Source organism: Chrysochloris asiatica, unplaced genomic scaffold (genome assembly GCF_000296735.1).
Source record: "Chrysochloris asiatica unplaced genomic scaffold, ChrAsi1.0 scaffold00095, whole genome shotgun sequence".
NCBI lineage: Eukaryota > Metazoa > Chordata > Mammalia > Afrosoricida > Chrysochloridae > Chrysochloris > Chrysochloris asiatica.
The window spans coordinates 7,276,619-7,294,490 of record NW_006408613.1 but is presented as its reverse complement, the minus strand read 5'-3'; the positions used below and the strand labels follow the sequence as shown (position 1 = coordinate 7,294,490).

Sequence of the window (17,872 nt, the reverse complement as noted above, 5' to 3'; positions counted from 1 at the left end):
CCCCCTTTAAACCTTATAAGCCAGTCACTTCATGCCTTTATCATCTCCTCATTTTAGGGAGCCAATATCTAAGTTGCCCATCCCTATCTACCTTGTGTATAGAGGGGATGGCATTGATACTTGATGTGAAGACTCCTTCCCTCTCTGTTGGTAATTATAGGTACTACCTCCATGAATATAGGTCAAGCTCATCAAATTGTAGCAATTTACCTTCATTTCCTTTATCAAAAATTGTTTTGTTCTTTTTTGTTTTCTTTTCTTTTTATCTTCCTGTAGTCAAGTTCTGATTCTCAAGCCTCGAGACTTGGTCAAATGGGTACTATCTGCATGTTTGGGTGTTCTTGTGTATCTCCCCTCACTTTATAGCTTCTGGATGCTACACTCTCAGCTCTAGCCCTCTGTAGCTATGTCCTTGTCCATGGGCTCAGGTGTCTCCAGGTCTCACCACACTTTGGACCAACCAGCCCTTCTTCTTCTCTCTTTCATCTCCAGGTCAACAGGGGTCCATAGAATGTGATTGAACTCAGCCCATTTCTTCATTGCTGTCTTTCCCCCTCTTCCATTCACCAGTAGACCAATGTGGCCACATAACCTGAAAGTAATGATGAAATTGAAGAATTACACCAATTTATTCATTATGAAATTGATCAAACATGAAATCAACAAGCATTGATTATTACTGTTGATTGATACACCAAGTTTGGAAATGAGCAGGAAGGATCAGTACTTGGAAAATATAGCCTTGGTAATAAAAATGATGCTGGGTAATAAAAATTCTATTGCATGATAGAATTTTGCAAGTCCAATGGCATATTCACTGAAAATACCTTTTTAAAACAGCATAAAATATTATTATACACATAGACCACACCAGATGGAATACACAGAAATCATATTGACTACATCTGTGGTAAGAGACAATAGAAAAGCGTGATATCATTAGCTAAAAAAAGGTCAGGAATAGACCATAAATTACTCAAATGCATGATGAGACTGAAGCTGAAGAAAAATAAAAGAAGGTCACAAGAGCCAAATTATGACCTTGAAAAAAATCCCAGCTGAATTTAGAGACCATATCAAGAAAAGACTTGATGCATTATATACTAATTTCCGAAGACAAGATTTGTGGGGTGACATCTTGGACATCATACAGAAAAAAAGCATAAGATCAGAAAAAGAAAGAAGACAAAAATGGATGTCAGCTTGAGTAGGATAGAAAGGAATATCAGAAAACATGATTACAGAATGCCTGTTAGCCTGTCTTCAGCCTATAACTGATTGAAATACCTAAAAGGGGTTCTAGAACTTCCCCACTGAAATAGGCTTCTTGTAGAGCCTTTGTAGTGTATAAGAACTTAGGTGGAATCATGAGCCCCATCCAGAACCTTCTGAGGTGGGACATTCCCTCTTGAAAGAACAAGTAGACCAGCCTGGAATAGCTAGAGGAACAGAAGATACTTCTTGAAAGAAAGACCAGCAGAAAAAAACAAAACAAAGCAAAAATGACAGTCTGAATGGCTACTACAAGAGTAAGTAAGTTGTTCTCTGGGGATTCATCAAGGCCAGCATTCAAGTCCCTGCAGGAAAATTCCTCCTTTAAGAGTGAAACTCAAAGGGAACACATGAGCAGGCATGTAAGCTTGCTGGTGACCATATTGGTCTACTGGTGAGTGGAATAGAAGGAAAAGTAGCAATGAAGAAATGGGCTGTGTTCAACCACGTTTCATCAACTCCTGTCAACATGGAGATGAGAGAGAGATGAGGAAGTGTTGTTTGATCCAAAGTGTGATGAGACCTGGGGACTCCTGAGACCATGGACAAAGACATAGCCACAGAGGGCTAGAGCTGAGAGTGAAGCTTCCAGGTGATATGAAGTGAGGGAAGATGCACAAGAACACCCAAACTTGCAGATAGTACCTATTTGACCTTGCCTTGATGATTTGTTAATCAGAACTTGACTAGAGGAAGAAAAAAAAACAATTTTTGATAAAGATTTTTTATAAAAAAAAAAATTGGCTAAAGGAAGCAAGTGTAAATTTCTACAATTTGATGAACTTGACTTATATTTACTGATGTGGTTGTCACTGTTAAGTGCCGCCAAGTCAATTCCGATCCATAGCGAACCTGTATAGTGTGTCCAAGGAACAGCTGGTAAGCTTGAACAGCTGACCTTGTAGTTCAAATGGCTTTGCAGTCTGGCGCATTAACCCACAGTGCCACAACTGGACTCCATTTATGGATATAATAACTCAAAGCACCAACTGAGAGGGAAGAAGTCTTCACATCAAGTTTCAATCCCACTCCCTCCGTATACAGGGTTGATAGGGATGGGCAACTTATACATTGGCTATCAAAAATTGGGTGGTTGGGGTTGTAAAGGCATGAAGTGTCTAGCTTACAAGTTTTCAAGAGGGAGTTTCCTTCAGAGTGTGCAGGGGAAAGTAGAGTCCCCACTAAATAGAGTTCATCTTGTCTAGTTGGGTCTGGTGAAAAGAGATAGGGATAAGATTCTTATGATTCAATAGTGAGTCGAATGGATATTCCAGAACACTTAATTGTGCTCCTGAAGTGTCTATATACATATGCCAAGAGACAGTTGTTAAAACAAAATAAGGGCATACTGAATGATTTAAAACTAGGAAAAATATGTACCAGGGTTGTATCCTTTCACCAAGTCCTGATGTGGCACTGTGGGTTAATGCGCTGGACTGCAACGTTAGTTTGAACCTCAAGGTCAGCGGATCAAGATCAACATCCACTCCTCAGAAACCCTGTACATGGGCGCTATGAGTCGGAATTGACTCGACGACACTTAACAACAACAATGATGAGAAAATATCTAAGAAGCTAGACTATATGAAGTAGAATGTGGCATCAGGATTGGAAGAAGTCTCATTAACAACCTCCATTATGCAGATGATACAACTTCACTTGCAGAAAGTGAAGAGGACTTAAAATACTGACAAAGATCAAAGACTACAGACCACTTGTATGGATTGCATCTCTATGTAAAGAAAGCAAAGACCTACACAACTGCACCAATGAATAACATCATGATAACTTAAGAAGATTAAGATGTCAAATAATTCATTTTGCTTGGATACACATTCAATACAAATGGTACCAGCAGCCAAGAAATCAAACAACATATTGCATTTGGCAAATCTGTTGCACAAGGTCTCTTTAAAGTGTTCCAGACCAAAGATATCAGTTTGGGAAATTAAGGTGAACCTGACTCAAACCATAGTGTTTTCAATAGCTTCAAATGCATATGAATGTTGGGCCATGAATTAGCAAGGCTTTGGAAACTTGATGTATTTGAATTATGGTATTGGAGAAGAATATTCTAAGTATCATCAACTTCCAGAAGAACAAATAAATCTGTATTTGAAGAAGTACAGTCAAAATGTTTCTTAGCAGCTAGCATGGCAAAACTTTGTCTCTCGTTACTCAGACATGTTATCTGGAAGAACCAGTCTCTGGAAAGAGACATCATGCTTGGTAGAGTGGAGGATCAGTGAAAAAGAGGAAGATCCCCAAGTAAGTGGATTGACAGAGTGTCCACAAAATGGGCTTTGGTAAGACAACAATTGTGAGGATGGCATAGGATTGTGTAGTCGACTGAACAGCACCTGACAGCAACAACAATAACATGACTTATAACTTAAGGCACATAATTTAGCAATGTCAGAGTGAAGAACTAATTCAAAATCTGCCTGAAGCAATATGATATTATAGGATGAATGTGTGCTAATTTGTATAAGTTGCTAGGAAATACGATTTTATATTAACCTGAATAGAGAAAAAAAAGTAAAAAACTTTATTTCCTTTACCTATTGCACTATTAGATAAGCACTGGACTGTTAACTGAAAGGTAGGCTGTTCAAATGTACCAGCTGCTCTTCAGAAACCCTACACTGGCTTGGTATGAGTCAGAACCAACTCAACAGCACTCGACAACAACAACATAACAAAATTAAGGAAATTCACTAAATTTTTAAATGTGTTTGTACTCATAATTTAAAAAAAAATGTAATCTAAGGATCTAAATAGTATCTATCACATGGTAAATACATGACAGTTTTGGAATCAGTAGTTAAAAATTCAGCGTTTAACTTTTTTTAATCCCATGAACCTGAATTTATAAATTTTAGACAACAATTATTATTCCATCTATTCTTCATTTTATCAGAAATATTAGAATTCCATTTTTAATAGATTGCTAACTTCTGTTTTAATCCCTTTCAAATACCTTTTTTTAAATCACTCAAAATACTAAAAACTATAGGTAAAGCCAAAATAAGATTCCCAGTTGTTGGTCAAACGATATAAAGTGGATCTCAGTAAATCCTTGGAATCAGGGTTTACTTGTGAAATAAGCTTTGAGATTTAATAGAAGTAGCTATAAAGCTTTTTTTATTTTAGCCTCCCTGGATATGAATCCTTTTAAGGAAGAGTTTCATATGTGTTTGTAGAATGACATCTTTCTCATTTAACCTGGCAGAGAAATTTCATTTCATTTGGTGCTCACCCTATATGAGAATTATACAAAAGCTGAACACTGAGCATGCTTTAGTGAATAGAAGAGAAATTAAGCTTTGTGAGCATGAACAAATGATTATCTGAGAGAAAATGGTGAGGAAACAAGATATTGGAACATTGTGATATAAAACAGATTTGTAATGAGAAAATGTGTGTCATGCAATCCATTCAGAAATCAAAATGGACAGTTTACAAATGTCCAGCAGTTTTGCCATTAACACTTTGTTACCACAAAATGATTTCTTTGGAAAGTCAAAGGTTATTATTTTAAATGCTTTGTCAAAGTATCAATGTTTCTTTTTTCCCCTTATATTGCCAATGTTCATAAATAATCTATAATATTTAAATATACATAAATAACCTCAGAGTGTTGATATTTTTGTTGTTATTGTTGTTGAGTTCCATCAAGTCGGTACCGACTCATAGCAACCCTATGCACAGCACTGATATAGCTGATTATAATTTTAATATAAATTTATATTACTTATAATATAAATTTAAATATAAGGAAAATTTTAAAGCTTAGATTTTCCAGAAACTTACATTTTATTAGCACTACATTTTCTCTTATTTTTTTTTCCTGATAGTTTCTGGTTGTTTTTATTCAAGGTTTTAAAAAAAGACAAAGGAGAAAAAGCAATAAAGAAAAAAAAATAATAAAACTTCACATTAAACAGCAGATAGCAAAATGCTTTCTATAAACAAAACAGTCAGACTTAGGAAAAGAAATACGATGTTAACTCTGGCCATATGTTGTATACAAATTCACTCTTTAAGTCATTAGTTCTACCCTTGGTTTTGTCTTTGGCCTTACACTTTGTCTTTCAGAACCTTTATATATATATATATACAAAGCTATACATTTAAATAGTCTCTTTCAATCCTTATAGTTCTAATATTCTGCATGTGTATTCTCATTGGAATACCTGTGGGAAAATTGAATTATCTAAATCTAAAGCTCAGTATGTGAATAATAACTTCCATATTCTACCCCCCCCCACACACACACAAAAGGCAATGTTTATAAGTGATACCAAAGAGCAGGTTATTTATTTATTTTTTAATTTAATAAATACTTTTCCAGGGCACTATGCTAAGGGCCAAAGATATAGAGATGAACAAGATTTTTCAGGATCCTCATTCCCAGGGACATACAGCCTGGCTGCAGAACAAGAATTAAATGATCACACTAAAGGCAGGGTCACAATAAAGAAGACAGGGTTCCAACAGAGCTGACTGCTTTGAAGGAAAGAAACACAGTCTTTAGAACATAAATATGGATCCATGACTCACCCTTCAGATATAGACTTAGCTCACTCACATGGATCAGTTCTCAGACAAACAGAGGGTAGTGTAGTTGTTTTGAGCTGATGATGAAATTGAAGAATTCTATCAACTTTCTCAATCTGAAATTGATCAAACTTGCAATCAAGATATATTTATAATTACTGGTGATTGGGATGCAAAGGTTGGAAACAAAGAGCAAGAGTCAGTAGTTGGAAAATATGGCCTTGGTGATAGAAATGATGTTGGAAATCATGTGATAGAATTTTTCAAGACTAATGACTTGTTCAAAGAGCTGTGGTAGCATAGCAGTTATGAGTCAGGCTGCTAACCTCAAGGTCAGCAGTTTGAAACTACCAGCTGTTTTTCAGGAGAAAAATGAGATGGAAACCCTATACAGGGTTACTATGAGTTGAAATGGACTCCATAGCACACCACCACTACCATCAATGACTTGTCCATTGCAAATGAACAAAACAGATGACTATATACACAGACTTCACCAGATAGAATACACAGAAATAAAATTGACTATGTTTGTGGAAAGACATGGTGGAAAAGCTTCATATCATTAGGCTAAAACAAGTACAGGGGCAGACTGTGGAACAGACTATCAATTGCTCATATGCAATTTCAAGCTGAAGCTGAAGAGAATTAAAACAAGTTCACAAAAGCCAAAATATGACCTTGAACATATTCTACCTGAATTTAGAGATCATCTGAAGGACAGATTTGATGCATTAAACACTAAAGCCTGTAGACCACAAGCGTTGTGAGACGACATCAAAAACATCATACAGGAAGAAAACAAAATGTCATTATGAAGACAAGAAAGAAGGAAAAATGCAAAATAGATTTCAGAAAGACTCTGACACTTGCTCTCCAGCATAGAGATTCTAAAGCAATTTGGAAGAAGTGAGGAGGTAAAAGGTCAGAACGAGAAAACAAAGTCAAACATTATAACACAATGTGCAAAGACCTTGAGTAAGAAAGCCAAAAGGGAAGAACACGTTCATCATTTCTCAAGCTGAAGGAACTGAAGAAAAAATTCAGGTCTCAACTTGAAATACTGAAGGATTCTATGGGCAAAATACTGCATGATGCAGAAAGCATCAAAAAAAGATGGAAGGAATACACAGAGTGACCTTACAAAAAAAAAAAAAAAAGAAATGATCAATGTTCAACTATTTCAAGAGGTAGCATATGATGAAGACCCAATGATATTGAAGGCAGAAGTCCAAGGTGCATTGAAGGCATTGGCAAAGAACCAAGATCTGTAAATATATGGAATATAAACTGATATCTTTCAATAAACTGATGAAGCACTGGAAGCACTCACTCATCTATGCCAAGAATTTAGAAGACAACTACCTGAACAACTCACTAGAAGAGATCCATATTTGTGACTGTCCCAAAGAGAGGTGACCCAATGGAATGCAGATATCATCAGATGATATCAATAATATCTCATACAAGTAACATTTTGCTAAAGATAATCCAAAAAATGGCTGCAAATGTAAAATGAGAGAGAATTGCCAGAGGTTCAAGCCAAATTAAGGCATGATGTGGAACTAGGGATATCACTGTTGATGTCAGAGGAACCTTGACTGAAAGCAGAGACTACCAGAAAGATGTTTACCTGTGACTTATTGACAATCAAAGGCTTTGGATTGAGTGGATCATGACAAGCTATGGACAACATTGCAGAGAATGACTATTCCGGAACACTTAATTTTGTTCAAGAGGAATGTTGTGTATAGACCAAGAAGCAGTTGTTTGGACAGAACAAGGAAATACCTAATGGCTTAAAATTTGTACAGTTCTGAGTCAGTTTGTGTTCTTTCATCATACTTAATCAATCTGTATGCTGAGCACATAATTTGAGAATATAGATTATATGAAGAAAAATGTGGCATCAGGATTGGAGGAAGACTCATCAACAACCTGTGATATGCAGATGATACAACCTTGTTTGCTGAAAGTGAAGAGGACCTGAGATACTTACTGATGAAAACCAAAGATCACAGCCTTTGGAATGGGTTGCACCTCAATGTAAAAAAGACAGAAATCCTCACCACAAGACCAATAAACATCCATGTAAATGGAGAAAAGATTGAAATTGTGAAAGACTTTATTTTGCTCAGATCAACCATCAACACTCATGGAAACAGCAGTCAAGAAATCAAATGGCATATTGTATTAGGCAAATCTGCTGTAGAAGACCTCTTTACAGTGTTGAAGAGCAAAGATGTAAATTTGAGGATTAATTTGGGCCTAATCCAAGCAGGTATTTTCAATTACCTCATATGCATCTGAAATTTGGACAGTGAATAAGGAAGACCATAGAAGAATTGATGCATTTGAGTTACGGTGTTGGAGGAGAATATTAAAAGTACCAGGGAATGCCAAAAGAACAATATTAAATGAATGTCATTATACTCTTCATTGTTGATCATGCCATTTCATAAAACATACCAGGGTATGATTAAACTATATTGTAGGTTTTCTTCTAGGAATCATAATAATCAAGATATTATTATGGTCAGTTTCCCATTGTTTCATATTAACTAACGCTTAGCATTCTTAAAATAGCACAAACTGTGTAAATTGTACCACACCTTAGAAATATAAATACCAAACTAGTTTTATGCTTGTTTGAGATAAAAGGTAAAATAGGACAAGCTCATACATTATCTATAAGGCTAAGACTGCAATTGCCTCTTTCTTTTTTTTTCAGCTGTGTCCTGTGGCATTCCAGAATCCCCAGGAAATGGTTCATTTCTGGGTAATGAGTTCACTTTGGACAGTAAATTGATATATGAATGTAATGAGGGCTTTAAGCTTGAAGCTAGTCAACAAGCCACAGTAGTGTGTCAAGAAGATGGATTTTGGAGTAACAAAGGGAAGCCACCTACTTGTAAACGTAAGTGCCCAAATATTTTTTCTAGATTTAATTGGAAACAGAATTAACTGGTTAGTAGTCTAATGTGTAAAGTTATTTACTATATAGCATGAGAGGACCTAATCTCTTAAATCATGTTACTATTAACACCAACTGATTGCTATAAAAGATTAAACTCACTTAAAGTAGGCATGTGTTTTTTTGGCAAGGATGAGACTACTTGGTTCCATCAGTATCAATAGCATGTAATTTACACAGCAAATCCTGTTCTATAGTGCCATTTTCAACTTGGAAATATGTAGATGAGAGGATTGTTGTTGTTGTTAAATACTGTAGAGTTATATCAACCAGGTATAGGGTTTCTGAAAATGTAAATCTTTGTGGGAGCAGAAAGCCTCATATTACGCTCAAGGAGTAGCTGATGGTATTGAACTAGCCCCCGAGGATATTGAGACATTAAGGCTAACAATAGTACTTTACACACAAAATATTAATATATAATTCACAATTAGTTTCCTCTATTACAATCGTTTAATTGTAAATTCCTTGGGGTAAAAGGCAGGGCTGAGTTTATTTGATATCACCTACTATGCATAAACATTGATACTGATTAACTAGATTACTAATTTGGTTTGGAAAGTAAGAAACATATTCTAGAAGGTAATCACTATCTTTAAAAGTGCTAAAAGTTGGGTTATATACCACAATGCTAGTTTTAATAAGACAATTATCAAGTCCACAATACAAAACCAAAGAGAGGAAAAGCTCACACCCCAAAACACACAATTTCTACACTATGGTCATGGCAGTATATTAAAACTAGACTCAAATCAGAAATGATATAACTATCTAGTTTCTCAAGAGCGCTAGTAGCATAGTGGGTAATGAGTTGGACTGCTAACCATAACAGTTTGAATCTACCAGCCCCTCCTCTGGAGCAAAAGAAGGCTTTCTGCTTCTGTAAAGATTTACAGCCTCAACTATACAGAGTTGCTCTGAGTTGAAACTGACTCCATGACACACAACTACCACCATCCAGGTTCTAAAATTGATAAACTATAATAATAGTTCTTAAAATATACTATTTTGATGTATAAAATAAAATTTTTGCTGTAATGATGTTAGCAAAAAGAGTTTTCATAATCTTCAAGCAGTTCATTTGTGTATAGTATAGAATTCTGATAATACTAAAAATATTGATACAACTTGAATATAAAGTTTAGGCAAAATACATAGCTAACCTTTCAAACCACAGTTTTCATTTTATTTTTACTTTATTTATTTTGTAATAATTTTGTAATTTCCTGAAAGTCAATTAGACACCATTGAAACAGCATTAATTATTTTTAGTTATTTTCTATTTAGTAAAATACTGTATTTATAATTAAATAATAGTAAAGGAAGTTCAGTTGCAAAATGTATTTATTGTTTGTTTTGTTTTTTGGTTTGTTTTTGGTTTATTCTTATTTTTCTTTTAGCTCTATCCTAAACAAAATTGTTCCCTTAATTTAAAAACTTAACTTGAGAAATGGTAATAAAATGTTTTGGATTGCTTTTAATAAGAAAAGTGTTCTAAGAATTAAAAAATACTTACTTTGTACAGAGCCTACAGATCATTAACATTACTCTCTATAATTGTCTACTAGCTGCTAGATGTTTAGTATGGCTTATCTATAAATCTCAAATAACCACAAAAAGGATGACGCAGATGATATTTTAGGTGATGTAAATCCTAGTCAGCATGCTAAGTTGCAGAGTTGAGTTTGAACTCAGTTCTGTCTAGTTCTAAGTCCTATTCCCTTTCATTACACTAGTAGTTCTTCAACTCTTATTATATATAAAAATCATCTAGAATATAATTATGTTGTAACTGAACATGGGTAAAGCCCAAACATTAGCAATTATTTTTAAGTTCTCTGAGTTTATTCTTAAAATGGCAATCAAATGCAATGTTTTAAAAGAAAACCCATTTTTAATGTGTATGTTGTTTGACAAAAAAATAAGGAGAACAAGTATAAAAATGTAATTTTTATTTGTACAACTGGCTGTTTGGTTTAAAACAGAATATGATTTAGAAAAAAAGAACAATACTGTTTTCCAAAATGTTGCTAGTATACATTTTGCAATTTGAAAACTTATTATTTAAAGGAAAATGATCTAGTCTAAGAAAATCAATTTTGTCATTAGTTATACATATTTCCAAGAAATACAAAAGATTTTACTATGCCCTGATGGACAAAGATTCTTACATTTCCTTTTATGGAACTCCTTTTGTCTGATGATAATCCAGATCTTTGAGAATTACAGTCAGAGCCTGAATAGCTTTCTCATTTAACCAAGGGATCATTATTCATAGATTAGTTTTAAGAAAATGCTTCACAAATGTACTGTTACCCCATAGGGTTACAAAGTGATCACAAATCCTATGTCTTTCATAATAATATTGAGCTGTTTTCCTGAACATGTGGCAGGACAGAAAGTACTGGAATTACAGCATGTTGTTGTTATTAAGTGCTGTCAAGTCGGTTCTGACCCATTGAGACCCTGTATAGGATTTCCGAGGAGCAGCTGATAGCTTGAACCACCGACCTTGCAGTTCAAACGGCTTTGCAGTCTGCCACATTAACCCACAGTACCACACCAAGACTCCAGCATGCGCACACATTATTTTGTTTATATGGTATATATTTATGTGTAACACAACATATGGAGTTTTTTAAGCATACCCAAATGTTTAGCCCTATTTTAGAGCTTGGTTCTGAGAATATTTTTGCAAGAAGTTACTATCTGTCAAAGATTGATTGGCATCATTGAATTCCAACAAAGAGCCAATTATGTTAGAATTATAAGTAAAAGAAGCACAATGTAGCTTGTTATATTTGATTGGGATAATGGAAGAGAGAACAATAGATGAAAGCAGACAAAGTGCCAGGGATTTCATGGAGAAAATAGTTGAAAGAATTCTTGTAGGCCAAGGGAGCCAAATAAATCATGAACAAGCAAGTGATGTGCACTTCTAACGCATTCACCAAACATTCTTGGAGTATGTATTCTGTACAGGGCAGGGCTTGCAACTACTGGCATAAAAAAGATCCATAGGCCACACAGCACAGGCCTTGGGAGCCTGCAGATAAGTATAGAACATTACGTGACTGATCTAATATAAATCATAGTTGTTGGTGTTATTGTTAAGTGCCATCGAGTTGATTCCGACCCATAGTGACCCTGTATAGGGTTTCCAAGGAGCAGCTGGTGAGCTTGAACCGACAACCTTGCAGTTCTTGCTTTGCAGTGGGGCAAATTTACCCACAGAGCCACACTAGAACTTCATAAATCATAGTTGTTGTTGTTGCTTTTAAGTGCCGTGGAGTCGGTTCCAACTCATAGCGACACTGTACAGGCTTTCCGAGTCTGTAAATCTTTACGGGAGCAGAACGCCTTATCTTTCTCCTGCGGAATAGCTGTTAGTTTCGAACTGCAGAACCTGAGGTTCGCAGCCCGATTCTTAACCACTACACTACCATTTGTTGTTGTTGCTATGTGCCATCGAGTCGGTTCCGACCCATAGCGACCCTGTATAGGGTTTCCGAGGGTGTAAATCTTTACGGGAGTAGAAAGCCTCATCTTTCTCCCGCGGAGCAGCTGGTAGTTTCGAACCGCTGACCTTAAGGTTCGCAGCCCGATTCGTAACCACTACGCTACCATTTGTTGTTGTTGTTGTCAGGTGCCATCGAGTCGGAACCGACTCATAGCGACCCCATGCACAGCAGAATGAAACAATGCCCGATCCTGGGCCAACCTCACCACCGCTGCCACCCCCGAGTCCATCAATGATGCCACCTGGCCGATCCATCTCGTTGGAGGTCTTCCTCTTTTTCTCTGACCCTCCACCCTACCCAGCATGACATCCTTCTCCAACGATTGTTTCCTCCGGACTACATGTCCAAAGTAGGAGAGATGAAGCTTAGCCATCCTGGTCTCCAAGGAGCACTCTGGCTGCACTTCTTCCAAAACAGATCTATTGGTTCTTTTGGCAGTCCACGGCACCCTCAGTATTCTCCTCCACCACCACAACCCAAAGGCATCAATTCTCCTTATTCACTGTCCAGCTTTCGCATCCATATGAGGCTATTGAAAACACAATGGCCTGGGTCAGGCGCACCCTAGTCCTCAAGCTAACATCTCTGCTCTTCAATACTTTAAAAAGTTCCTGTGCAGCAGATTTGCCCAGTGCAATACGTCGTCTGATCTCTTGACTGCTACTTCCGCGAGTGTTGATAGTTGATCCAAGAAGAATGAAGTCCTTGACAACTTCAATCCTTTCTCCATTGATAAGAATGTTGTTTATTGGTCCAGTAGCATAGCTCCTTATAAATCATAGTAGGAAGTAATAATTGAAGTAAATGAGGTATTATGAATGATGTCCTTATGTCTTAGTTGTCTAATGCTGCCATAACAGAAATAACCACAGTGGGTGGCTTTAACAAACAAGTTTATTTTCTCATAGTTTAGGATGTTGGAAGTCCAACTTGTGGCAACAGCTGTAGGGGAAGGTGCTGTTTCTAAGGACTAGTCTCCATTTCTCTAGTGAGGCATTCATTTCTGGAGATTCTAAGCTTGTAGACTGCCTCCATCATCTTTAGATGGTGTTGGTCTTCCTCCTTTGTCTGCATTCTTCTGGATTAATCCATTCTATTTCAGAAATGATTTCCTTAAGACACAACCTATACAAAGTCCTGGTGTGTTTCTGTAGGATAAGCACTGGACTGCTAGTTGCAATGTCAGCAATTCAAACCCACTAGTTGCTCCTTGGAAACCCTATACAGGGTCACTATGCATCAGAACTGACTCAAGGGCACTTAACAGCCACAATACTGATATAACAAAGAAAATCTGTTTCAAAATGGGACTACATTCAGAGGAATAGGATTTAGGATACAGAACAGTATTTTGGGAGATACAATTCAATCTGTATAATCAGTCTTTATAGAGGAAATGCCATTAAAACTGGGACAGGAGTTTGTTGTATGAAATACTAGTAATTATAAGGCCCATTTATTGAATGGTAAGTATTCATGTGTATTAAATATTATACTGTTACATTATTTAATTACAATAATCTATGGAGAAGGAATTATTTTCATCAGTTTACACATTATGCAAAGAGTAATAATAAAGATTCTTAAAAGTAGGAAATTACTCAATTTCTAATGAAATGATTTTTGTTAATCATTTTAAAAACATATAGGGAAGTGTTTTAATGTGGAAAACTGCCCTGTCAGAGGCTAGCTACTGCCACAGATAAAGGCTCTATGGAAACAGCTTGATTTATATACAGATCAAATTTGGAGGCAGCACAAGAAAAGACTCATTGTATAACTTTTCCAAGGTCTACTTTTGGACATACCATACGTTAGTATAGCCCCAATTGAAGACCCTAGCCATCCATTCCTGTATCAATAGAAAGATATTTTAAATATTTAGCTGATTTCCTTATAGATAAGGGTGTGTGTATGAAGAAATGACAGGGAAGTCCTCAGAGCTCTGGTTGTTGTTGTTGTTCTTGTTAAGTGCCATCAAGTAAATGTCCACAAATAGGAACAATAAAAGCAAATAGAAGTAAAGAAGAGAAGAGACTAGGCAATAAACTTGATACTGCTTGTAATTTAAATGAGAGAATGGGAATTTGGAGTAGAAATCTGGTCATTCTCCTTTAATTTTTCCTAAGGTTATCTCTTCCTCTTGCCCTGTATTCATTCCATCATCAAGCACAGTCTACTCGATCTAGAGAACATATTTGGCCACATTTTTCCACTTCAATACTAGCCTAAGTGATATTGATTCTTGCCTGGATTACTGAAAAGGCCCCTAACTTGTCTCTCCTTTGAGTTCTGCTTTTGTACTATAGTTAGAAATATCTTTTTAAAACATAAATATATCCCACTCCTCTGTTTAAAATCTTCAAAGCATTTTCACGTCAATTAAAAAATTTCAAATAAAAAAAAATTTTTTTGAACTCACTTTTTCAAAACAGGAAAAAATCAGATATCACAGAGAGACTGATTTGAAACCTGACTCAGATTATGTAAGATTTGGTATGTGCCTATCTAGATCTACACACTATACTGAAATTAGCTAAGTGCGTAGTGCAGGACTCCCTGTTATTTTCCAGAGATGAGTCCAAGAACTTCACACATATTTGACTAATTCAATTCTCACTAGAAGCCTATGAAGTATGTAATTACATTGTCCCCACTTTATTAATGAAGAAACTGAGAAAAGACTAGATTAGATAATGTAGCTAGGTCACAGAGATAGTAAGAGCAGTCCCGATTTGAGTATAAGGAACCGAACAAAAGGATCTCCTTTTCTAACTTCTATATTATATTGCCTCTTGAAATTTCTTTGTTCTCATATTTTTTAAGTCTTAATATATTGTACATCTGAAAATACTAGCAGGAAAAAGTTGCCAGTTACAGCTAATATTGTAATGCATCCTAAAAAGTATCAAATTTCTGATGGTATATGATGGAGTCATCATTCATTCCAGGATATATTATAGACCAAATGATTTCAAAGGTATCACTGAAATTTTCTGAAACTGCTAAGAGTCAAGGACTTTTTCTATTTAAAGATAAATGTTACATCAGTTAAGAGAACAAATTTGTGCTCATGTAAAATCATTTTATTAAATCACAAATTTACTTGTTTTATATATACATTTCATTTTTTAGTTTCAAATACTTTCCTAAATGTACAAATTGTTGTAAAATTATAAAGAAAAAAAATTTAAACAAAATTACTTTTTACATGCAAATAAATTTCCCACTCTAATAATATTATATAAATATTAAATGATTGTTAAACATGGAAAAGTTATTTTGCATTTTAAAGCCTTTTATACTGAGTACCATTTACTCAGTACTATAAGAGAAACATCTGCAATAAAACTGAAAATAAAGTTAATATTTTCTAAGTATTATCTTCTCAAACTTTCAAAGATTTTTTTTTCCCATTGCTTATTAAACATTAGAAAAGGGAATGATGAAAATGTTACTTAAAATTCCTTGATGTTGAAATATGGAAAAAGTCTATTTATTTGGAGGAGCATATACACTGAACCGTATAGCTGGACTGTGAACTTCAAGGTCAGTAGTTTGAGCTCATTAGCCACTTAGCAGGAGAAAGATGGGGTTTTCTGCTCCCTCAAAGATATACAGCCACAGAAACCCTAGAGAGTGGCTATGAGTCAGTACTGAGTCAATGGCGCTTAACAGCAATAGCAACCACATTTCTTCATTTAATTTAAAATAAAGGATATGCATAAAATTCTAGTCTTTGTTCAAAAATTTGGCTACTATTAAATCTTAAATATGTATTTCCCCACGGCCTGTACCACTGACAACCATAGTGCTATGAAACAATTTTACAAGTTTCTCTGACAACTGCAATGATATGTAGATCAGTACACCAAATCTCAAGAGATTAGAGACCGTTCATCTTGCTAAACAGGTTTGCTAAAATAAAGGTGTAATAAACAACCATGTTTGAGTTTGTATACTATCTGTAGTTGTATAATTTCCAAAGCAGTTTTTTTTTTTTTTTTACAAAAATACTTCGCTGTCTTTATTATTATCAGAATATATATGCTTAAGACAGGATATAACCAGAGATAAAGAGAAACTTTTCAACGTAATAAGTGACTCAATTCTTTAGAAATCATGACAACCATAAATGTGTACTTAACTCACAAAAAGCTTAGAAAGCAGAGTAAAAACTGTCAAAGGAAAGAAATGACACATTCACAACAGTAGTTGGTTAACAGTAGTTAAAAATTATTTGCTTAATATTCACAGAAGAAGTAGAATAAAGTTACATAGACTATAGAAAATTTGAATGAACTGATATAATTAATATTAATAGAAAAGATATATCCAAAGTATAGATTGTATTTTTAGTTAACTGAATAAGAGTAACGAAATAGAATACAAGCTAGGTCACAAAAAAATGCCTCAATAAATCTGTGCCAATTTGTTAGCTACATTTCCAAACTACTAAAGCACAATCATTAGTGTTGAGACCAAGAAACAAGCATTTTTAAAAATAAAATACAATTAATTAAATACCTCTGTTAGTAATGCACTAGCATTAGTTATCTAGTTTGTGTGTTAAAGTTACTTTGTATGTTAAAGTTAGTTTGTATGTTAAAGCTAAAACTTTTTTGTAAATTTCCTGGAGGGTAGGGAAAGTTTATCAGAGCAGAGTTTAGACACTGAAGGAGGCTAGAGCATATTACCAGGGGAGACTGTCTTATTTAAATTTTGTTTTCTAGCTACATGCATTTTAAATGAACAATACTTAAATGTTAACTAGGATTTACTTTGTTTTGAGAGCTTACAATGCTTTGAAGAAAAGTAAAACACTGAAACAAAAAAGAGAATCTTACATAAAATATCTATTTTGTTTTTTGCTGGTTAAAGCTTTTAGATGGTTGAAATGATCAATGAAGTATAGTAAAGCTGGAGCTGAGTTGTTTTAGTATATACTCCACATATAATCTCACTATTTATAGGCTTTAAATATTTGGAATCTTTTAGAAAATATGTCAGTGCTATTAATTTCAGCATGACTTTCTCTCCCAAATTAGTGTTTTAATGAAAATGAACCAAAATATCAGATTGCCTAGAGTTCGCCTAATTCAGTAGTAATAGGGGCAGTTATTTTTCTGCATGGTTAAAACAACACAGTAGGATTCAAAGAATATATTTAGAATAGTGAGTAAACAGAAAGTAAAAAAAAAAAAAAAAAAAGTAGAAAAGAATATTTTGTCGAAATTTTTAAGGATTTAAGAACTAAACAGTCTATGCTTATTTTACTATGAGCTAGATGGTGGTGGTGCTGTGTGGCATCAAGTTTGTTCCAATTCATCGCATCCTGTACAGGGTTTCCTAGGCTGTATATCTTAACAGGAGCAGATAACGTCATCTTTCTCCCAAGAAGCAGCTGGTAGAGTCTACCTGCTAACCTCCCAGCTAATAACATAGTATGCTACCAAAGCTCCTTAAGAGATAGATGAGTAAGTATAAATTCATACTGATTTAAGATCATTTTGCTACAAAATCATAATATAAAAATATATCATTT

General features: G+C 35.0%; 1 protein-coding gene across 1 annotated transcript in view; it reads left to right on the top strand.

Annotated features, from left to right (window-relative positions):
- The window catches only part of CSMD1 (CUB and Sushi multiple domains 1), a 2,529,117-nt gene that overhangs the window by 2,299,175 nt on the left and 212,070 nt on the right, over nt 1-17,872 (top strand). Inside the window, exon 48 of the mRNA XM_006866725.1 lies at nt 8,564-8,749. Within this exon, the coding sequence (XP_006866787.1) occupies nt 8,564-8,749 (186 nt within the window). The remainder of the gene's footprint in view (nt 1-8,563; nt 8,750-17,872) is intronic.